Consider the following 24,875-nt stretch of genomic DNA (forward strand, 5'->3'; position numbering starts at 1 on the left):
TGACGTATGAGTGATTTTTAAGATTTTTGTATTGGATCACTACTCACTCACTCTGTTTTTGAATTCTGCTAAAAATTATGTCTGAAGAAGGTTTCGATACTCACAAAAACAATTCTTTGTTTGTTTTAATTTGTGACAAATTTTATTTGCTACAAAGTTTTTTCTGGCTTGAGTGACATGAAGATTTACATGCATAATATTGGAAAGGAGATAAGATGGTTTCAAACATATTTACTAATTCTAACCTTATTTTTAATAATATATATAGTAAATAAAGTAATTTTAAATTTTATTTATGGAAATAACCCGAAACATACTTCTCTTGAAGATATATAAAGAGTTGATTTCATTAAATTGACATTGACATTACTTTAGTCGTTAAAAGTTAAACTTTAAATTGACAGATTTTATGTAAAATAGAGCACAAGAGAATTCTTAAAAATTTAGAAAATATTGAATTAGAGAAATTTATCCACGACGCTTAACACCTTGTGGATTCCAAATGAACCCTGTATAAGTGAGATCATTGGGATCACCCCAACGTGAAGTATAACTAATACAAACATGCTTCCGTATTAATGCTCTGTTTGTTAGTTATTATCCACAAATGTTCATCCGACTACCATATTTGGTAAATATATCGCAAATATCTTTTTATAAAGCAATTTAGTATTGTCTTGTATAAACTCATGTCTCAGAGTTGTTAAGATACTCCGATTTTATATTGGTTTAATACCAAAAATAGATTTCGCCCCAAGAGAAGGTACTTGGATACAAAAAAATTTCACAACTTAATACAAGCATAAATTTGTGAAGGACTACCATTGCCGCGGTCAAAAATGATTAAAGTGAATGTCGTATAAATAAAAACTTAAACATTTTTGTGTCAGACCATTATTGATGATGAAACTTAATATCTAATACAAATTATTTTGAGTTTAAGTTCGATGAATCCTCCATAAAAATTTTGAAATAAAATATTTACTGCTTCAACGCCAGTCATGAAGTTTATGAAATTATAAAGATGGTGTAAGCGGCTAAACCGAAACTATCAAATACGCTATCGAAAAAAATTTTAAAATAGAACAATCAACATGACCAACTGTTCTTAAGAACAGTAATTATTGCTTATAATAAGAAATAACCAAACACAAATTCGCTATTTCAGTATAAAAATATTGGTTGTGGAGGAAATATTCTCTGTCTTACTTTATGGCCTCTTCGTATACATTATTTCGATCGTATTCTGTCGGGCACCACTAAAACAGAGCTGCAGTGCTTTATTGAGTTACCAAATCTGTGTAATTTTTAACATGACCACAATTCTGATATGTCAAGCACGCCCATTTGTCAACAGAGTCTAGTTAAGTCAATTATTCTGCATTTTCCGCAACTATTTAGCCCATATAGTTTTCACGATATCGAGCTGTAAAGTTGGAATTATTAACATGCCTGCATAATCAATATAAAAATTTAATACACTAGTTAATTGTAATCAATATAAAAGTTCAGCTCACACCTTCAAATCTCGTCTTAGAAAAAGCTCCACAAAGTGACTGATTATTCTGTAGCGATCTTTCATAAAATATTTCTGCCAAGGAATGAGTGGAAGAGAAGAAACTTTAAAGCAAGCTACGATGTATCAATTTTCATGAATGGTATATTAATAGATAGACGGGAGGAGCATCATGTGTACGCTATTCGCATCATGTGTACCACTGCCTCAGGCAACGTAATGAAACTACGGTTTTTAAGGCTGAAGTTTTAGCGATAAAAAAGGCCTGTCAACTAATAGTAAATCAAATTAAAAACAGATGAACTGTCTGCCATTTTTATTGGCAACCAATATTGCATTATTATTGTTACTGACTTTTCGTAAATTAAAGCTCTCCAATCCTCTATCATAAAATTAATGTTTGTTGAAAAATGCAAGTTAGAATTTGCCGAGCTAAACGGACCAGACCAATACATTTTACCTTCTGATTTCTACTTGTTGCGCTCGGCTAATAACATCGTGCTTGATCAGGACTTCAATTATGTAAATTATGGTATATAGTCTCAATTGTCTCAATCAACACACAATTTTTTCACTATGGTATCTACGTTTTGCCAGAAAAAAAATAATAGAATCAACACTTAATTGCTTTGAATAATTATCCTTTAATTGTCTTAAACTCAAACAGGTTAAAAAATGTTATAATGATCATCTAACTTAGAATGTGATATATTACCCATATAAATGTAAATGTCTTTATAAATTTAGATACTTCTATTAAAAACCACAATAAATTTCAATAAGAAGTTTCTTAAATTTGTAGGCTGCCTAACTAGAAGTCATTTATAGCTAGATATTTGTAAACAAAACATAATGAGTTTAAGTCCATATTAAATGTATAAAAATCTAAATAAGTGTAATAAAAAGGATACGCATTTGAATGCCTACAATTTAGCATTAAAGTAAATTTGTACAAAACAATGTAAAGCAGGCAACCGATTTATTTATTTTTGTCTTTTTTTTTGCTTGTAATGTTTTTGACATTCAGTAGGATCTTGGTCTGTTTGGGGAATTGCTGTCAACTAAGCCAGATGGCAATAATTGTACGAGTGTATATTAACTGGATTCAATTCGTTGCAACGGCACTGGCACATTAATAAGCAGTCCCCACTTTTTCTAAGTATCCTGACCATATATTTTCGCTACTAAGCAACTTGTGAAAGTACTAATGGACAACGATTTTTTGTACGTGTCCTTTCTTTTTCTACTCGGTACTTCTGCAATGAAAGGACTTCTTAGCACAATCCAAATAAATTCACGACACGCATTTATTTAAATTTGTATCCGAATGCTTAAAAACACATCAAAGCCTGTAAATTTGTTGACTTAGCAAAATGGATAATAAAAGCATAGCAGATATTTTTCAATGTCTACTAAACAAATTATTTAACCAGATTGACCAATTTAACTGAGACTGCGGTTGTTTGCATGTCCTTATAAATCCTTTTAGCAATAATATAATAATTTTCAAACAAAATATTTAATTAGATACACAATGCACAATGTTACGAGTATATCTCTTAAACCCAATTCTAACAGAACAGTCCTGTTCTGCTCTTATTCTCTGCCTTTTCATCGCTTTGTATTTGTACCATAAAGTTTTTAAATTTTTTTGGTGCTTTTTTTGAATTTTATTAAAACATAAAATGATTTTCTTAATTTCTTTTTCATCATAAAACTAAATTTATTTACATTTTTATTTGGTAGTTATTTTTTTTCTATTTTTCGCTTGTTTTGTTTGTTCTGTTGTTTGGTCCTGAGGTCTCTTCGCCTTTACACAACAAAACTACAAAATAATGAAAATAATTCACACAAACCAATCCATGTCCTCATCCAAACTGTTGCCATATCCCAGCGGAATTATTGAATTCATTATGTTATGATGACTTTTTGATTTCGTCGCTGGCCTTCCCCTGCTTTTATTTTATTTGAATTTATGAAAATTGACTTGAGCTCCATAAACAAGGGAAAGAAGTGGCGAGCGATTCAGTGCCGTTTTCAATTAATAAATATTTTTGTTATTGTTTTCCGACAATTACCCCATTCAGTTGTGGTAGCATTAGGAAACGATAGAATTGCTCATTTGTGGTAAACTTCCTTGTTGACTTTAGTAATTTTATTAAATAAACACCACAATACATCACAAAAGAGATGTGTTCTTTTTTTAAAAACCTTATTAAAGACACGTACTTTTAGGATAAGGATTATAAATAATGTCACCAGACCTTTACTTTTTCACTTTAACTACTAATTACAAACGTTATAAATATTGGAACAGCGGTGTATTTTTACAACGTTTCCAGATGGCAAAAATAGTATTGTACCTTATTGGAAAATGAATAGAGCTAAAAATAATTATACTAAGAATATTAGATCTAGACAGCTTCTATAAAAGTTTTAGATAACTTCTTTACAAATGTAAAACTAGCTAAGGCAGTAAACTCCAGGAGTTTGACAACAGTATCTACAGACACAAAAAACAAAAGGTTCCTTTCAGGAAATATGCGACCTATATGATACCAATCATCTCGCAAATCAGTAACTCATGATCACGGCTCGTATTGTACACCGATTATAAATAAGAAATGATTTATTTTATGCTGCAGTAGAAATCGCTCTTGAATGAAATATGGCGATCCACCAAAGACCCTTTCTGACCTAAAAGTACAGTAAATCAGTAGTGGAGACTCCACCCTTCGATTTTTAAACTTAGTTACTGCTATGTTTGTCGAGATCTGATGTGGAAACAAAATAAGACTAGATATCTATAGCAGGTGAACATACAGTAGTACAGACAACATGGACGACATGCGAAAATAATCAAGAAAAGCAAATTCTATACTTCTTACTTCATTTCATAAAGTATTTTTTATGCATTTTATTTCAATTTATTCAAAAAATATATCATATTTTTCGTACTGCCTTTATACAGAATGGATGAAGTTACAATTCTGCCTATAACGCAAAACCAATTCGACCCTGTGTGATATGATAGGATGAACATTTTTTTTTGAAATTGGATCTATCTGTGTGACGAATGTCAAAATAATACTATTTATTTTTATAAAATAAATTTTTGACATTGCCTATTACTTACGATATTACCTCTGAATTTTGAATATTAGTATGAAGACCAATTCAATATTTATTGGCGGAAGACTTCGTTTTTTAATACAATATTACTATTATTATTTGATTTTATATATATTTTATATATATAGCTATACTGCTAATACTAAAAAAAATACGGGTATATATGTTTATCCGTAAACATTTATACACGTATACGATATCTATATAAAATACTTATTAGTTATCTTCAAATTATATTAAAGTAAATATTATATATAGATAGCACTGAGCTATATATATATTATTATATATATGTGTACATATACATATATATATTAATATTAGTGAAATCAAATGCTTGACTAACCATTTTGTTGTTGCTGCATTGCACTTTTAATACGTTACTCGATTACCGAGTACGTTACTCAAGCTCATGAATAACGCTAACAATTTAATAAAGTATGAATTATGTTAATATAGCTCCAAATAGAAAGTATATTATTTCTTATTTAATAGCTTAAAATAACTATTCCCAAAATTTTAAATTTATTTTAATTAAAAAAAAAAGATACTGAAAAACAAGACAAAATGTGACATAGGTATACATATATATAACTCTTTTTGACAAAAAAATTTTTGGTTGATACGTTTTATTCATATTTTTAATACATTTTTTCTAAATTATACTATTAAACAAATATTATTTCCCTGATAAGGTGGCAAAAATTCTGTAAAATGTCTGGTTAAAAATAATTTTTTATATTATTTTTGTTTTTTTTTTAATTTTTTATTTTGTTATAAAACTATTACAAACGATTATATTTATTTTTGATTTATAAAAATTTTAAATATTATACCATTAGCCTTTTCAATTTGGGTTTTATGTTAGCTTTTTTTATTGCTTGGAAAATATTTTTTTCATGTTTTTATTATTATTTACATTTACAATAATGTATTTACTACTAAATTCTTCATTAGTTCTGTTACTTTATCTTCGCCTTTATAAATAAAATTGTTCAAGGATTTTTTTTTAGAAAAATTTGAATATCTGAAACACCAACCAACGAATAGGTCTTATATCTTGAATATTCATTAAATCTTCAATTTCGTTTAATATATATTTAAAGGAGGTAGAAAAGTTTTTAAAGCAATTAATGTTGCAAAAGAGTTTAGTAACATTTTTTTAAAAAAAAAGATTAGATATTGATTATTTCATTATTTCGTCTGTGTTTATTTTTATATTTATGTTTTTTTTTTGTAAAATTAATGTATACTTTAAATATATAGTATAAATAAGTATAGTTATAATATTAAAATGCAAAATTGAATTACTTTTGAAAACTGTTTAAATAGTTCTAAGAGTGCTTAATTTAAGTAATGAATTGTACGCCCCTAAAACTATGCAATTAAATTTAAAATTGAAATAATTTTTTTTGGCTCTGTGGACATGCAATAAATAAAAAACTATAACTTACAACTTTTAAGACTTTTAAGAATAGTAAATATACACAATGAATTAAAAATTGTGAGGTACATACACATATATCACCATTATAGTGTCTCTATATTGGGTGCATATTTGCCATCCAATAGAAAAATACTGCTTATAGTAAAGCTAAATTCCATAGAGAACAAAAAAAACGACAAATTTCAATTAAAATAAAATTTAAATTTCAAATTAACTGAACTGCAATAAAATTTGTATTTTTATGCTTTTTATAATAATAAAATGAAAGCAAGTATAGTTCAATATTCAATTTTGGCAAGTGTACATAAATCAATAAATTTCCACAAGGCATCATTTCATCAAACAGTATTACTGATATACTGCGTTAATAGGAAAATAAAGTGTTACGTTCAAGAGAACAAACCAAAAAAAAAGTAAAAATTAAGAACTCACAAAGGAAAAAGCATAGTAAATCAAAGCAACGAATTCAGAAGACGAGAAAACATCATCAGTCATTTTATGTGCAATTCAATGGCTTTTTAGCTTCGAGACCCTTCATCTGTTTGTATCGCCACCCAGCCAAAGCAGAACCGGATCATTTGTATGAATTGCCACTGCTGTGAGCCCGACCATCCATGCTTTGCCCACAACAAACATGCAATCAATGCAGACAGCCATAAATGCGCGGGAACGTAAACAGATGATGCTGTTAAGCTAATATGCAACAGTATGCCGGCAAACGTGTTTGCGTGTGTGCGTAAGGATTGCTGTATATATGAGCTTGCAGTCGCTAGCTTTAATGCTGTTAATAGTTTTTATGTCATTGTATGCACTTGTCTGGTCAATCAATTTTTTTTTCTTTGTAGTATTAACTACATTTTTAGTATGTATATGCAGTTTATTATAAAAGTGAAAATGCAATTGAAGATGTTACCATATATCTGTTCTATATGAAGCGTATAGCCTTTGCCTTTGCAATCCATTTAAATCTGATTCTGTTATATCAGTTGGCAACAACGTGTTTCCATGAGAATATAATATATATGTCTTATTTTAGATCTATTCCTAATTAAAAATTGTATATTTTGTTGTAGAAAGCCGTATGGATATTATCACAATGTATATCGACCGATGTAGTTGTTTATTTATCAAATTGTGTGATCACCTCAACACCATTTTTTTATTTATTATACATATTTTTCTATAACTTGTACTTGTTCCATTGTAGCCCTAAAATTTAAATTTCATATTTACTACGACTGTCAAATCTGTAGATTTGTACGCGGCCATCAGCGTTACTTATATTTCAGGAACGTCGACATTTTTTGGTTATATGTCATTACTCTTCTACTACGTTATGAGATGTAAAATAAGACTGACTTTATATTCAACCAGTTATATAATAATAAGTATATAACGAGAGTTTCATAAATTTTTAATTCCTAAGTTCTACTAAAGTCACTATTTTTATATTTTGAGTCTTGGCAACACTGATTGTTGTCGGGTGTCATCTGACGAACATACCGTAGACTTCTGTCAAAAGAGCATTATTTATGTTACGAGTATTTGCAGTGATTTGTTAATTGAATAAACGCGAGAAAATTTTCGTGCGATGATTTATCACGACTTTTGACGTAAATCGATCAACTTACTTTACATTTGGCGATAAAATTCCATCTTTTGCCACTGTGAAACGCTGGTACAATGATTGTAATCATGTTAATCGTGGTCGCAGTTCCCTCACTGACGAAGAAGAAATTCGTGGAGGTCGTCCAAAAGTCAGTTGTTGTGCTAGAAAACATTGATGCTGTGCAAAAACTGATAATGCAAGATCGTCATACGACACACTGTGAGAGTAAAGTTGAAGTGGAACCCAAACCATGAATTCCACCACCATATACAAAATGTTGTAAGATCATTTAACTTCGAGAAAGGTTTATTTTCGTTGAATCCCTCATCATTTATCTGCTCATGTCAATTAGTGCACACAAATGCTCAAGAAGTATAATGGCGATGTTGCAAAAAACATATAAAAGATTTTAACAGATGTAGTTAATGTTAATGAAATTTTACAATTGATGAAACAACCGACACGCAAGCTGTCAAGAATTAACGGTGGGACTAAAAAAAAAGAGCAGACACTCAATGTTTGGGCATCACATGAATTAGCGAAAAATAATTAATTGACAAAATAACCTTTAATGAAAACTGCTGAAACACAACGAAATTAAACCACTTTTAAAACGAATCAATACCGGTTATGAAAAATGAATAAAATATAAGAATATCACCGATGACCTCTACAAACGATTTCAAAGTCTAGATTGACAGCAAATAAAGTTATGTTGAGAATTTGGAAGGATTGGAAAGTAATTATCTATTGCGAGCTGCGGCATACTGGTGCAATGGCTGGTTCGATCCTCTACTATTTACAAATCGACCGCTAGAATGAAACAATCAAAGAACAGCGAGTAGAACTGGCCAACAAAAATACAGTTGTATTCCATCATGACAATGCCATGTCACACACATCTCTGACTATTTGGAACAAACTCACGGAACTTGGTTATAAACTTAAGGTTGGACTATATGTACTTAGGTTGGCCAGGCTATCATTTTTTGCGAACTCTCTATCTTAATGGCAAGAATTGGCCAACTCAAGAACCGCTTAAAATTACTTGGCCAATGTAATACGACGATCTTATTAGATAGTTAGATATACATTGTTACCGATATATCTACTATATATGAATCACTAGATTCGTAAGAACAATATATTATATAGATATAAAAAAATCGTCATACTCATATTAAATAGTAGCGTAATTCTTGATCTGTTAATATCGACAATTATTTGGAATTTACTTAATACTATTTTTTTTTTGTTTAATTCAATGCACTTTTGGTGCGAATCTGATATTTTAAACTATATTGTCAGCATGTATATGTGAACATGTGGTGACGTATATGTATAGTTATATATATGTATATACGTCACCATTTATGCATATAGAGATAATTCGGTGTATTTTTGCAGTTGTTTGCAAACAACTGTGATACGAATACTAGTCCGAGTCCGAGTAACTTGCATAAAAACAATTTATTTACACTTTGCTCTTCCACTTCTATTAGGGAAAAACTTAGCTTTTTATTTTGATTACTTTCCCTCAGAGCGGGGTGCATAAATTTCATTTATTGAAATTATTCTAAATAAAATAACGTAAATGAGAGTAAATGGCGAGGGGAATGAAATAAAAATCGTATTTGAAAAACAATAAACTTGCGAAAATTTGCATATTAGAAAATAAGTTTTTATTGTGAAAATACAATTAAATAAAGGAGTTTTCGGATATTAAATTTAGTGTATTCAATATTTTTAATTATATTTTATAAGCAGTTTAAGCTATTATTTTAAACAGTTTATAGAAGCTAAATATTCAGATTTAATTTAATTAGAAAGAATTTTTTATTTGTAGAAATAGATATACAGCTTAGGATGATCCTTGGCTTATTTAATATACGTCTTCGATAGTCTACTATCTTATATAGTGATCATCTAATATATTTTACCTAATATTTCTAATTAGTTCTCGGTCTTCTTCTCTGTTTTGAATTAATATAGACTCGCGATGTGATTTCACATCAAAGGTGCTTTAAGTTTACTATATCTGCTTCTGCAGTAGTCTAAGAAACTCATTATTATTTTCCTTATGCGATTTTACTCATCTTATATTTGTGGAGGTTCGAATAATGAGCACAGTATATTCTTTTCGAATATTCAGAGCTTATTCTTCACAATGTAGTCTATTGTTTATATCTCACAGTCATACATTATGAGTTGCATTTTAAGTATTTTTGGTGAGGTTAATATAACCGTGAATATTATTATCGTTTTTAATTAAGTGTACAATTCTCGAAACACTTTCGAACTTCTACGTATATATTTTTACATTATAGAGTGTGCTCTATGTTCGTTAGATTTTTTGGATAGTAACAATAATTGTCATTTGATCAACATATGTAATCACAACAAAAAAGTAGTTGGGGTGATTGTATAGTAGGTTTTTGTCGCATTTGCTATCGCGTAAGATAATATGATGTTAAACAGCTTATTATATCACATTATTGCCTAATAGCCTAATTCTCAGAGAGATTTATCTGAATGAATGAATACTTGTGCTTTGGTGTTTTAATGTGTGGCTTATACGAGGTGAATTAATTAAGATATAAAGTTTGAAAGTTCTGTGCGCTATAGCTGTCTTATTACGGAAAACTCTGTCAAAGGCTTGTTGATAGTCAATTCTGGTGTTGATCTATTAGATTTTATACTGTATGATATTTTTCTGTACGTTGATCGGTTTTCTGTTTAAGGCATTTATCTAGGATACGAATATTTTCTAGCGTATGCTTAAAAGTGAAATTCCTCCATAAATTTTTTTTAAATGATTGTTTTGTTTCGTTGTTTTATAGGTGTAGAAAAGAAGATGCAAATTTATATTAATCAAACTACGATTTTACTTAATTTTTTTCATTACCAATAAATATTGGTAGCTCTTAAATCAGGAACACACTTTTTATAAAAACTCTCTTGAATATCAAAAAAAATCTTAATATAACATAAGGAGACATCCTAAAATAAGGGGTCTAAGGTAATGCAACGGACGATCTTCGTGGAGTCTGTCGTAAATACGCTCTTATAACTACACCTAACCAACTAATTTTGATTACTTAAAAAAATATTAAATGAAAATGGACCTTAATCTCTGATATATCAGAGAACAGCTTATCGTCATTTCATAGAAATACAAATAAGTCCGTACAGGATAGAGGGAAGATAATAAGATAAGCAAAATTAATATTTTTTAAACAAACATTTTTTGTCCTTGGAAATCAATACAGGATCTATGTTGATATCATTTAATATAAAGAAACTTACTGATAATTGTATGTCTGTACTTTCTTCTTAGCTTCTCGAACATTTGAAATCTTTGTCGTTAGTATGTGATAACATATTTACTTGACATAAAACGATTCGTATAAATGAAATTAAACCCCATAAATATTTTGTCGATACAATTTTGAATTGAGTCCATTTCAAATTCCTTAAATGTGATGTTGTGTGATGAATGTTAATAAACAATAACGATATTTGAATCTATCTATATTTCTATTATGTGCAACCTATAACTTTTGTATAAAAACCACATGCTGTGATTATAAAAAAAATATAATTAAACTAATAATTTATTTTGATTTTTTATGGCAAATTAGTAATTATAACTTAAAGTAGTAACTTAAATAACTTAAAGTGTATTTAACAGAAAGAATTTTTGAGATGTTTTGACCAGTTTTTTTTAAATTTGGTAGGCATATCGGTAAATATCTGACAATGAATGACCTTTCCACTTCATTACAATTCAATCACATTTAAAAAAAAACCGCCCAATTATTTTTTTTGACTATACTAATATAACATTCAAATTACAAAACAATATAATGATAGAAATAAATATATGTACTTACATATCTCTGATATCCGTAAGTCCCCAAAATGCTTCCGTATGTATAGAACTTATACGATTCCAGCTCAAATCACTAAAGATAAAAAAGACAATTTTTAAAGCATCATCTGATTTTTAATATCAAATATGAAATAATAAAAAATTATAAAAATAACTATAAAGGTAAAAACCTATGTGTATTAACTGATTATATTTTGATCTATAAAAAATACAGTAATAGCAATAAGAAATTGAGAAAAGAACAAATTAAGAAGAAGAAATTGGTGTGTGACTGATGATACTCATCTTTGGCATCCTAACTAGCATCCATAATTCGTTCTGAAAATAAAAATCATTGCCACAGTAATTTCTAGTTGACGTGGAGGAATAAAAATACGAATTGGATGCCAAATTAGCGCTATATATCGAATGTTTGTTCAATAAGCCAATTTTGCATTGAATGTGTAAAAGTTCTCTTTATGTTGCTATGATGGAAAACTATCGGTCTTTAGGTGTTAGCTGTCTTCATTTCTGCTAATAATTTTAACAAGCAAATTGTGGTGTGGCATTCAGAATCGACCTGTTCAGTATAATGGCTCTGTACCAACTGGATTAGTTTTTCCGACTGTTCAAGTCACATAGCTGCCGACCACATAGTTATAATTTGGTTCATCATAAAAACTCCATACAGTCAAGTGCTATTTAGTTATAAGATTTTATGGATAGTACATCCATGACTTGTCAGCAGTAACTATTTTATACACATGATTCGAATTACCATCATTTGTATATTTGTACATTTGTTTAATTAAAAAAAATTCTTTATAACGATCTTGCATTATCAGTATTTTCATAAAATCAACGTCCAAATTGCTTTAGTTTCACATTATCTCATATAAAGATTTTATTATCAGTTTTTACACATTATCAACGTTTTAAATAGTAAATCGCATAGTGGATATTCCACTACTACTCATGCCTGAAACACACCAAATAATTCTTAGTGTTTACGTTGATAAACAACACAAGAAACAGAAGAAGTTCACTAAAACTCAAAGCGACATATCCGAAACAGTACACTACTTTGTACTTTTTCTGACATTCCATATTAAATATTCAGTGTTTCTTTTTTACAAACATAGTGAACATATTTTAGTGTATTTTAGTTTTGGTCAATCAAACGTTTTGAAAAAGTTTCTAATGTGCTTGTATAGCAAAAGATTTTGTTGGAATTTAAAATGTGTGTACAAATATTTCATCTGGGTTCTTTAATAAAGATATTAAATATACATTTATTAAGATTTACAAAATGAACCAGTGGTTTTTACAAAAAAAAAAAATAGTACATCCTATTTAGTACTGTAGGGTTTTCTTTCATACTGGTTCATACTGGTTTTAAGCGAATGATATTCTCGAGAAAGCAAAGTAATAGTAATTTCACCGCTCGAAAAAAAATTGGGGTTTTTTATTAGACGTGACCTAAGAGACTGAAGAACTCTATTCATTTATTATTATTATTATTATTTTATTTAATCAATAGAAAATATAAAAGTAAATGAAATACATCTTTCTTTGTGATAATATATTTAATGTTACTTTAAAGATTCTTCATAAACAAATTAAGAACTATTTTGTTCTTAGCCATCACCACAATACTGCAACTTGTTTTATTTTATATAGATATTCTCGCTTGGATTAAAACTCAGTATTAACATATAGAAACTGAAGAGTACTTTAAAACATTGCAACTTAATTTTAAATGTAAAACTAACCTTTGGGACATATAACCGCTCAGACTTAAGTATTTTAAAAGGGTTCAGAATGTTTATAATAACTGTTCACTTAAATTAATCTCTTTTAGGGATGCAAATTAGACAAAAAATGTTTTATATTTTGTTATTCTAAATTTGTAATCACTTTTTCTATGCAACATTTATCTCATATTAAGTTTAACTGAAATATTTTACGTTTTTATTTGTTTATTTGAAAACATATCATGCTTAGAACTTCTCATTTAAAACCCTAACTAAATGTGGTTCAATCCTTTAAATCTATGGTATTAATTCATGTACACAAAACCGTTTTAAATTTATCTCTAACACTCTTTCATTTCAATTAGACGTAAACTAGATTTGTGCCAGTATTAAATTTATTGTTTAGCTTTGTAACTTAATCTTTCACTGCTGGACATATGGAAACCTAAAAGGGCCAAATAAAGTCTTAACCCCACCATCCCACTACAAACGCTACAGGTTCAGAAGCTCAACTTCTGTACACAAATAGAAATTAAAAGTAACAGAAATCACACCGAACCGAAAGGCAGAGACAACGGTATTATTTCATGTCCTTGAACATATTTTGCAAGGATAGCCCATTAAGGTGACAAATGTACTAAAATTGATCTTATTTGACAAAATAATGGTTTTCAATTTATTGTTTTTCTTTTTTTTTACTTGGTTTTTTCATTAACTTAAGCCCTACAATTTGCATACTCACTGGACTTTCAGCATTTCTGTTAGAATATTGAGCTTATTTGCCAATAAATAATAAACACATAAGTAAGGCAAAGTTAAAAGTAGACACATTAATTTGTCAAAAGGTACAGGGTTTGGGTCAACAGTGCGTATACGCAACATGTGTCGCTTGCAGTCAGTCTCAGTTGAGGTTCAATACATGTTAATGTTGGAGTGTATTGTAAATGCTGTCTGCGATGGGTTGGAAAAAAACAAATTTTCTTTAATAATGTATATGGTTTACTCATATATAACAAAAATTGTTTATTTAATGTGTGAACGATAATAGTTAATCGTTGAACTTTCTGATTTATTGTGTATTGAATTATTTATGACTTTCGAAAATATGGAGGAATATTGCATTTTAATTATATATGCCAATCAAATTCAGTTTACATAAGGCAATAATATATAAATTTGTTAGATTTTAAGAACAAGGATAATTATTTCATTTTGAAAGTAATTTGCTGATGTACAATATGTATAGCACTGTTTGTTATATGCACTGATAAATAATCGTTTTTTACAGATTCTCTCTTCTCTAATAAATAAAAAATATATTTAAAAAGTGGTTTAGTTTAAACATCTATATTTATTTAAAAAAATTTAATATTTATTTAAACAATTTTTCTGTTAAATGTTTTTTAATAAAAAAAGTCTTCACTTTCACATATTAATTAAAATAACCTTCGCGTCCCATATTTAATTATGATTTTAAGGTATAACCAATTAATTAAAAGAGCATCACAATTCACATATTTGAGAAAGCTGCTCCACTATATATAATATGAATTTTTATATTACTATAATTCATAAATTAAATGTGTAGTAATTCATACAACTAATTTATAAATCTGAAATGATAACGATTAAACTAAATACGCATAAACAAATTTTCTAATATTTAAACGCATCATGATAACATAATATCGTCGTTCATATCGCCCAGGATCCCATAAAATACAATATTTTTTTAAACACTTCTATCTGGTTTCTATGGCTTAAGTCTGAAATTCTAGATTTAAAATCTAAAATCCAAGTTAAGGGGCATGTTGCCCTTAACCAGAATGCATTATCAGATTTAGTAAATTTCAATCACAAAAAGTTATCATTATTCCATCCTCGTCTGTAATTGGCAGAAACAGAAACTTATAGGTAAAAGGCACAGAAGCTCTCCAATAGAAACTCATTTGGCCGGAATCTTACACTAAAGTTAGCCTAGAACTGCTATTCTGTGAGTTAATACTTCTACACTCGTAAACTAAATGAGGTGTAAGAAGTATTTGATTTATTTGATTATATATGAGTTTATGGAGTAACTGGTTATATCGCTATTGGTTTTTGATCTATCGGTTAGGTCTTAAGTTGCTCAATTCACAAAATGCGCATAGGTGTTATTAAGTAGCATAACTTATTTCATTTTTAATTACACTAGTAAACTCAATTATTCATTTTATTTTCAATGCTACTAATTAACAGGTTTTAATATTTTTAGTCATTTAATATGGCTTTACGAGTAACTGGTGCTTTCAATCGTACCTGTGTGTAATGTTAAAAATACATACCAATACACTAATTGATTTTAACCTAGTTGCTCCATAATTAACCAGATATTCACATTGTGACAAATCCTGGTAAATGTTCACAGTCATCGCTCCGACAGCCATAATTTTTTTGTTGATTGTAAAGCAGCTATCCACAACAACATAACATATTAAATTCACGCCGCAATGCCTCAGCTCGGTAACCTTGGCGCTTATAGTTTCGAAGCTGTCAAGGATTTCATTTATCTTAGCACAGCCATAACTAACAACAACGATGACAGCCTAGAAAGCATTGCCAATAGGTGCTTCTATGAGCTTAGAAAGCAAGTGAGATATAGATGGTCTCTCCACTGGCAAAATTACACTCTATAAGTCATTTATCCTACCTGTGTTTTCTGTATGGTGGAAAAGCATGTACGCTATCACAGAAGAATGAACCCGCACTGAAATATCTTTGATCCTGGTACCGACTACCATATCTGAATGAAACAAGCTATAAAGCCATATGCGCTTTATTAACAACATTTAGCAAATTAACATTCAATAAGTTGACTAGTTTGGGCATGTCATGAGAATGGATGACAATGCTCCATGGAAAAAGATGGAAGTAGCAGTTAAAGGAAGAAGACGTGGAGGAAGACCGGATCTTCGGTGAAATTATCAAATTAAGGATGCACTAGCCGCACTTGATCTTTGTTACTTTCGGGTTTTTTACCTAAATATGAACAGAGTAAGTATATGAGAGAGTAAGTCTATTTTCCATAAGTGCCGATCCACTTTTAACGGAAATAGGCAACATCTCTACAAGGGACATAATGACATTCTTAACTGCTTCGAGCCTATCGAACTAAAGTGGGTTTGTTACAATAATTCTCAAAGGATGCAGTGACGTGGTGGCATAGTGCCTAACCCTTTCAAAACTATCTAAGTCTGTTTTCTCTCAACTTCAAAATGTTAATAAGTAGAGCAGACATTTTTAAACAATTTAAAATGTTTTTTAAACGTAAGTTTTGTGAATTAACTGAACCGTAAACCGAAAAATTTGATATTTTTGCCAGGACCAAATCCAACAAAGCAAATTATATTGGTTATTTTCAGAAGTTATAAAACTATTTTTTCAAAATTGAAGAGAAAACCGGAGCGTGCAAATTTCCGGTACGAAGCCCTGGTATAAGCAAGTGATACTTAATCTTGTTCTTACATAAAGCAGGAAATTGGAAGCTTACAAACAGTTTAACGTTGGTTACGAAATATTTATTATTTTAATCAAATACAGTATATAAATGAAATAACATAGAAAGGCCAACATCTACCATATGAGTAATATCACCCAATTCCCAATATTAATTTTTTTTTTTACGTTCCAACTATAGCTTTGACCTTCACTTTTTTCTTTTCAATATAACAGACACAATTTTTTGTACCATAAATAATTTAGCCAATATTTAATGAATTTAAATAAATTCTGCCTTAATTTTCACAAAAAATATTCAGTAGAATATTTTATTAAGAAAATTTAAGTTTCAATTTTATGTTAAGCAATTTTTTTACTTACAGTAAATGCAAATTATCCAATTGTGCAAAGGTCTCTCCGATATATTCAATTCTATTATAATCCAAATAACTGTAAAAGAAATACAAAAACAAAAATTAAGATACGATATAAAAGAAAAAAATAAAGTATTCACACAAGCGACAAAAAAGCGAAGGGTTAAGCCAGGCATGGGCAACCATGTTGAATGCTTTTTAACAAACCAAAAATATTTAAAATTTATAAAGTTGCAATATTTAATAATCAGAAATGTAAAAAATACATATAATTTCTTCGAATTGGTGTCAACTAACACAGTATAGTCTTCAAATATATAAAATTTATAAATGTTTCTATTCTATATAATGAATTCTGCATAGTTATATAGAGTGGTCAATGTTTAAATACTGCAAAACAAAGTGCTAATATGAAAGGAAATCTAACGCAGAAATAACAAGGTAAATGATTCTCAAAAATGCTGCGATTTGCAAGCATAGACGTTAAAAAAATTATATACATTACACCACAAATAATGATTGTGATTAGTAGACTTGCAACTGGAAATAGATAAAGAACTAATAGAGAACATCAAAAAACACGAATTTATATTTTGAAGAACAAAATTTTCAAAAAATATTACTTAACTATTATTAACTAAATTTCTTTGTTAAACGAATTAATTAATTCTAACGAATTTTTTGATCTAACAAAAGAATTGTACAAAAAACTTTTTGTTAAAGTGAACGATTATTGAAATAACATATACTGGTTTTAACATGTCAAGTTCATAACACCATAATTAATCAACATTAACAAGCGGCTGTCCCTACTCATAATAGACAAACCAACGCCTTATATGTGAAGAATATCAGTTAGCATATTAGTGCTATAGATTTTTGACGTTACATATTTATATATATTTATATATTTTGTTCATGTAATGCAAAAGTCTGCAATACATATTAGCAAATGCTATGATGCAACACTATTCGCACCGAATCGTAAATACGGTTATTAATCGGACCATAAACCTGGATGGTGACAAGTGATGCATAGTTTCCTCTTCGCCAAAAATTATGACATAATTTTAGGGGCAGTGAAAAAAAAATAATAATTTCCATATATCTGATCTTTATTCAGAAACATTTCGCATCTCGCATTTCTATTAAAACGAAATGTTGGTTTGAACTAAAACAATGTTGTTTTTGACTTCTACAAATACAAATACTGACTGAGTAAAAAAGGCCTAAGACAAATTCGTTAGATTAGATTAAATTACGAAAAGGATGATTTTAAATAAGATGTTCTAGAGTGTGTCAAACATTTTCTGTCTAAATATATAGAATTACTTATATTGCACAAATAAATTGCATAACTGAATAAAATATATTTTATTTTCTAAAAAAATTGTATTCTCACATGGTATTAAAATAAAAAAAGAAAGAAGAATTTAATTTAGAACTAAGAAGAGTTGAAAAACATGCTCTATAAAATGTTTTCAATTTGAAAGTACTTCCAATGACAATTTTTTGTCTTGAAAGCATGTTACTCCGGAACCTTCCAACATCAATGAAATGAAGTTATAAGTTAATCATATGCTTATTTGTTGTTATTTGTTGTCTATTACAAGCAATTTAATACTAAAATCAGAACTTGCATTGATGCATTATTAAAACTATTATTATTCTTATGAGATTAGATTCATATGTTCCGAAAAATTTACATCGCAGCTTATTATATTAATCACAAAGAAAACCGAAGATTTACTAGTCATGGCTTAGCTAATCATGGCCTACGGCCGATAGCTGCCGACGTAAATCAAACTGCGCTGCTAGCGTCAGCCAATCACAAATCAGTCGTCGTCGTCGTCGTCGTTAATGTGTTATAATCTTTACCAACGCTTAATAAATACTTAAATGTTTATGTATAAAATAAAAAAAAAATATAAATTTAAATAATAAAATATGTATATAAAGACTAAAATTTTTATAATAAAATTAAATGTTTTCTAGTAGTGATAGTGAAAACAGTGTTTGCTCTTATCAATATTCGCCGCAATATGAGTATAATGAAAAAAGTGACAATGAGGGATCCAGTAATATCAGATTATATTATATTAATATATATTTGCACAAAACCAATAAAAATCTGTTTCAAATAAATTCATTTTTTAAGGTGATATGGGATTGTAAACTTCTTTAAAACAATTAAATAAATCTAAAAATGATATCATTACATATTTTAAAACAATAAAGATGTTAGCTAGCTTAAGCTCTGCCGAAGCTTACTATAGATACACTTTACATTTATATATATTTATATATAATAAATAGTATTATCTTATCTATTTTATATAACAATATATATGTGACAAAAAAGTTTTTCTAAGAAATACATGTTCCAATATCATCTGAATATTTAAGAGCTATATTTATAGTACATACCAAAGAAAATGTATGCCTGATTCGGTATTTTCTATGGCAGCTATATTAAAATCTGAACCGATAAAGCTATATAAAATCCTATATAATCTCTTATGTACCAATCTTTATTTGTATATTTTTCTTAAAAACAAGAAAACAATTTCTCAATTGTTGTCTGACAAATCCGACGACGATCAGATCTCGAAAAGTATGTACGTAAAGTTTTATTTTAATGACTGAAAAAATGAGTAGTTTGGGTTAAAATGGACAGCTGGATAAGACTAAATGAACTCGTCGAGCTTGATAAAAAATAAATATATATATTTATAGGATCTACGATATTTACTTTGATATTTTGCAAAAATCTTGCCTGTTTAGATTAAAAAAAATCGAGTTAATTAAATTATTAAAAAAGTATTTAGTGTTGCTAAAGTGTGATACTTTTACTATATATCAAACATACATCAATAAGTTTATGTTATCAAATGAACTGCACACTGGTTTCCCATTCATGCTTCTGACTTATATTATCCTAAAGATTTTGTTAAACTTGCTGCTAAAATAGGCTGAAAACTCGGTTGTTTATGTCATCGCAAATTAAGTAAAATTCACGCATCAATAATTTTACGCTCATATAAAAATCACTCTAATACAAAAAATAAAAAATAATAAAAACTAAGAAATATTTTAACCCAAGACATAACGTAACCCAAAGAAAGAAAATGAAATTTAAAACACGAGAAAAAAGGGAAAATGTCAATAACATTTTACAGAAGCGATTTACTTTTATTACTGCTACCAGGCAAGGCAGCATCAATCGCACAAATCTGCCTTTCCCAACAAAATAAACGTTGCCTCAAAACATATGTTTGACTTTTCCGTCCGCAATTCACACACTACCCCATTGCCGGCATCGACAAAACCCTTTCGATTTGCCTTCAACGCTCATTTAAGTTTATTAGCAGTGCAATACTTACAGCTCGTATAGGCGATTCATGCGTGGAAATTTATCATTACGCAATGTGAGTAAGTTATCGCTCAGCATTAACCATTCCAGTCTGGGCATATCCAGCAAATGTGTCAATGTAAAATGCTCCAGTCGATTTGATATTAGGAATAACCATTGCAGCGATACTAGGCCGTGAAAAACACCAAACGACAAACTGCTGAAATTATTGTAGCGCACATCTAGGCGCTCCAGTTGTGGAAGCCCACGAAATGTTCCTTGAGGTAGTACTGATATGCTATTGTACTTTAAGGTACTGTAACCGGCGCCACATGAAACGAAAGAAATTAAAAGGAGAATAGAATAGCGAAACGGATTTAGATTGTGGAAAGGAATTAACTTCTCTGGAAATTTAATTCTGTTTTTAATGTCGGTGATTTTCACTCCTGATTGTATATCAGCGAGGGTTAGTATATATAAAAACGTTCTTAAATGTAAACGTTTAGAGGTATTGTTTATACTTACAGCCTTTGTAAATGCTTAAGTTTACTAAATGCATTTTCACGCAGAGTTAAATTGTTTCGGTTGATCATTAAATTTGTCACCTGTGTAAATAAATTTAAATTTTTGAACTCTTAATTGTTGTTGGTAGTTTTGTTTATATATTTTGGTTTGATTAAAATTAGTAAACTTGGAAAACTTTTGGATTCCACTTACCTCTGCGCTTATCTTTGGTATTCTGTTGATTTTTGCATATTGACCGCAATAAAGTATGGTTTTTGATCTACAGGTACACTGTTTCGGATATGTTACGATTTCTGTAAAGCGATAGAAATAACTCAAATTAGATGTAAGTAAATAATACAATATGTTCTACTATTTCTTTTAAGAAATCTAAGCTAAAATTGTTTTGAGTAATAAAAATAATGTATAGAAGGTGTACTTTGCAGTTTTCGTAATGAAATCGAAAAGAGTTTGAATGGAAACTAAAAATCCTACCTTTTACTAGAATAAGAATAATTTTTATTTTTAATTGCAAAACTTAAGCATAGGAATAGTTTTAATTAAGTTGCAAATAATTAGAAGAAAGAATAAAATCATTAGTGGAAACTCTCTAAAGTATGTTCTTAAAATTTATTCCATTCTTCCCGAAATCAACTCTAATAACTATTCAGTGAATCATGTTCACATAATATACATGTTCCTAAAAAGCTTCTGGATATGTTGAATCATGTTCACATAATAGACATGTTGCTAAAAAGCTTCTAGACATGTTGCTGATACTATAAGAGAAACAAAATCCTTGATTTTTCCAATATCTTCGTGCATTTATCTATTGATGAAAAAAAAATCATAATAGTGAATAGTAATTGACACTCAGATAATACTGTCACATTTGAGATATGAGTCAAAATTTATTATAAAATTAGTGACCTATATTATAATATTTACTTGACTTTTTACAGTTCATTGCATGGCATCCGACTAGAATCATAGTTGTCAGACTGTCAGAGTAGAGGCACGACTTAAGCCCCACTAATCAATTGCATATTGAAAATAATCTCGTCATTTTCTAATGCACCTAGGTTCTTCAAATAGATCCAGAATGGATTCCGTTTCTTCTCACTTCTTACTTGTATTCATATTATTAAACTCTATAAAAAAAAATGTACACTAACTGTGTTTTACTGACCTATTTTCGGTGTCACAAGGGTCTGGTTATTACAACTCATACAACACTTATGACTGCTTAAAATAGCAGTCATAGCAATTCAATAAAAACTGAATGCTTTTTTAATATAATATAACAATCTACATTGTCAAAAGTCAAAAAACTATATAATTGCTTCGTGACGTATCAAGGATATGGGATTAAGAGATAGAGCATTCCATTGGCAATATAATCTGCAGTTAATACACTGCAAAAGAAAACATTTTTTAGTACACATTTCAAGCACAATTTTTTCTACGACACTTATGGTTTCTACATATATGGATGCAGTTTGAGAGCAATGTCGAACTGTTTAATTGATCTAATAAATTAACTTTATACAAACATACACATTGTTTTGATGCAATTATACAGTTAGTGTCTAAATGGTTTAGATCTTAATATAAAAGATCCTATTATGATCCTATTATTCACCAATTTAATAGGTAGCTACAGGTACTGAGGAATCAAATCGAAAAATATCAATAAAACTAGTTAGAACGGATTTTGTTTTATCTTTAACGAAGTATATTGAGAAATATAGGTTCCCTATTTATATCAAATCTTGAAGTGTTAAAGAGATAATTAATGGTTATTGACATTATCTGAACAATCTTTATAGACTAAAAATGAACATACTCTATTTTGAGATTTGTCACGAGCTCTCTCTTTTTTTAGCACTAACTTTAGAAAAACATACATTTCTAATTCTAATTTCTTATTCTGTACTATTTCTTATTAAGTTTTGTTCTATTAAATTTTATTTTTATTCTAATAATTTTGTATTTTTCTTTCTTATTGGATATTAAAAATTCCAAAGACTATATAAACTTTTATTGCTTATGTTCACTAAGCTTAGCAATTATTTTAAAACGTTTAACAGAAAGTCTCTGACAAACTTAATATCATTGTCCTTTTCAACAATTTTTGTGGTACTTAAATGACTTCCTTAGGTGTTGGCTTAAATATCAAATATCAAATTTCTTTATAAAATTAATATTTTAAATCCAATTACTTTTGGTATTTAACTTACCACAATCTGGTGGCGTTTTATTTGCACTACTGCCACTTTGGCTTTTGCTATAACTATTATTTGTATCAGTGATACCACCATTGCTGCTTGGCGTAATAGTTCCATTTGCTGTTGACGTGCCTACAACTCCAACTCTAGATCCGTTGTAGTTGATGTTGCTACTGTTGTTGATGTTGTTGGTGTTGTTGGTGGTGTTGGAGTTGTTGCTGCTTTTCTCAGCAGTTCCTTTCAATTGTTGCTTGTGTTTCTCCATTTGTATGCCTACAATTTTATTGGTCAATTCCGTACTGCCATAAAGCAAACCACACTCCACAGGATGCTCATCGCTTTGGTCCTTACAATCCAAGCGATTATCACAAATTTGACGTTGTGGCACGCACAATTTACCATTGTCACAGGCGAATGTGCCACGAGGGCAGGGTCCTTTTGCAAAATAGTCAAAATAGAAAAAAAAAATGTTATTACAAAATGAAAATGACAAATTTATTATTATTGTTTTTCCCCAAAATTTTCCTTCTAATAGTATAGATTTTTCTTAATATTCATGATATAAAAATGTTTTCCATTTTTTTTTTTTCGTATATTTACAATGCGTAATCAATTTTTTCATTTTATATTTTAATTTTGTCTATTTTGAAGTGTTTTGTAGCTATTATTGTGCGCTAGAAACACATAATTAACGAGATACAATAGTTATTTCAACCAAAAAAAAATAGAAAAATGAAATCGAAATAATTTATTGTAATTTCAAACTATTGAAATTATATGGGTAAAGTTTTCGCCATAGTTGCCATATTGTTTTGTTTATTTCAATAAAAATTAACAACAATTTTGCTAAACTCAGTATTTCATAATGGTTAAGATACTATTTTAGTAATACTCTGCTATCTGTTAGATAAAGTTAATACGGTTTTTTATCTGTTAATGGCAGTTGGTAACTTTTATGACAATAACTACTCAAATGTCACTCAATTTTGGGCACATAAAAATTTATTTTATTAGTCACTCACCATTAAAACGACATTAAAACCATTCACTCAAATTGATTTATTTTCATGATGATTTGAATATAAAGGAATTTTAAAATATCTTATGAAACCCCCTCTCAGCATACTCAAACTATTCCTGTAAACATACTCAACATATGCAAATAGAGATAATTTCTTTTAAGACCTTACTTCGTTATTACAATTTATGAAAACTCTTAATGTTTACAACGTGACACGCTAACAAAACAATATAATAGGTCAAGAGTAATAAGAAAAAATATTTTTTTTAATACTTTCTTAATTTAGTAACGTATAATGCGTACCTTTATTATAAAACAAGGTCATATACGTATAACGCAATTAAAATTTAAAATAAAGACACAGGATTGAATTTACAAAAATTGGTCCAGTAACGTATGTCCCTTTGAACCCAGCATTCTGCAACATGCACCCATCGTACCTTACAGAAGTCTACAGAATTGCTTTTTAAAGTTATTTTTCAATAGCCTTCTCTTCTTTACAACCAGCGCTATGACTATAACCTGTGGTAACAATTTAAAGATATGCTAGATAATATGTTCTCAGCACACACCAAAAGAGAATTCGATAT

The 24,875-nt window shown here is 29.0% G+C and overlaps 1 protein-coding gene across 1 annotated transcript in view; it reads right to left on the reverse strand.

Annotated features, from left to right (window-relative positions):
- The window catches only part of LOC119675581 (relaxin receptor 2-like), a 29,765-nt gene that overhangs the window by 3,944 nt on the left and 946 nt on the right, over window positions 1-24,875 (reverse strand). Inside the window, exons 2-7 of the mRNA XM_038086788.1 lie at window positions 23,277-23,699; window positions 21,250-21,350; window positions 21,058-21,137; window positions 20,564-20,848; window positions 17,188-17,256; window positions 11,598-11,669 (exon numbers count right to left, since the gene is read on the reverse strand). Coding sequence (XP_037942716.1) covers window positions 11,598-11,669; window positions 17,188-17,256; window positions 20,564-20,848; window positions 21,058-21,137; window positions 21,250-21,350; window positions 23,277-23,699 — 1,030 coding nt within the window. The remainder of the gene's footprint in view (window positions 1-11,597; window positions 11,670-17,187; window positions 17,257-20,563; window positions 20,849-21,057; window positions 21,138-21,249; window positions 21,351-23,276; window positions 23,700-24,875) is intronic.

The sequence above is a fragment of the Teleopsis dalmanni genome, chromosome 2 (genome assembly GCF_002237135.1).
Source record: "Teleopsis dalmanni isolate 2A chromosome 2, ASM223713v2, whole genome shotgun sequence".
NCBI lineage: Eukaryota > Metazoa > Arthropoda > Insecta > Diptera > Diopsidae > Teleopsis > Teleopsis dalmanni.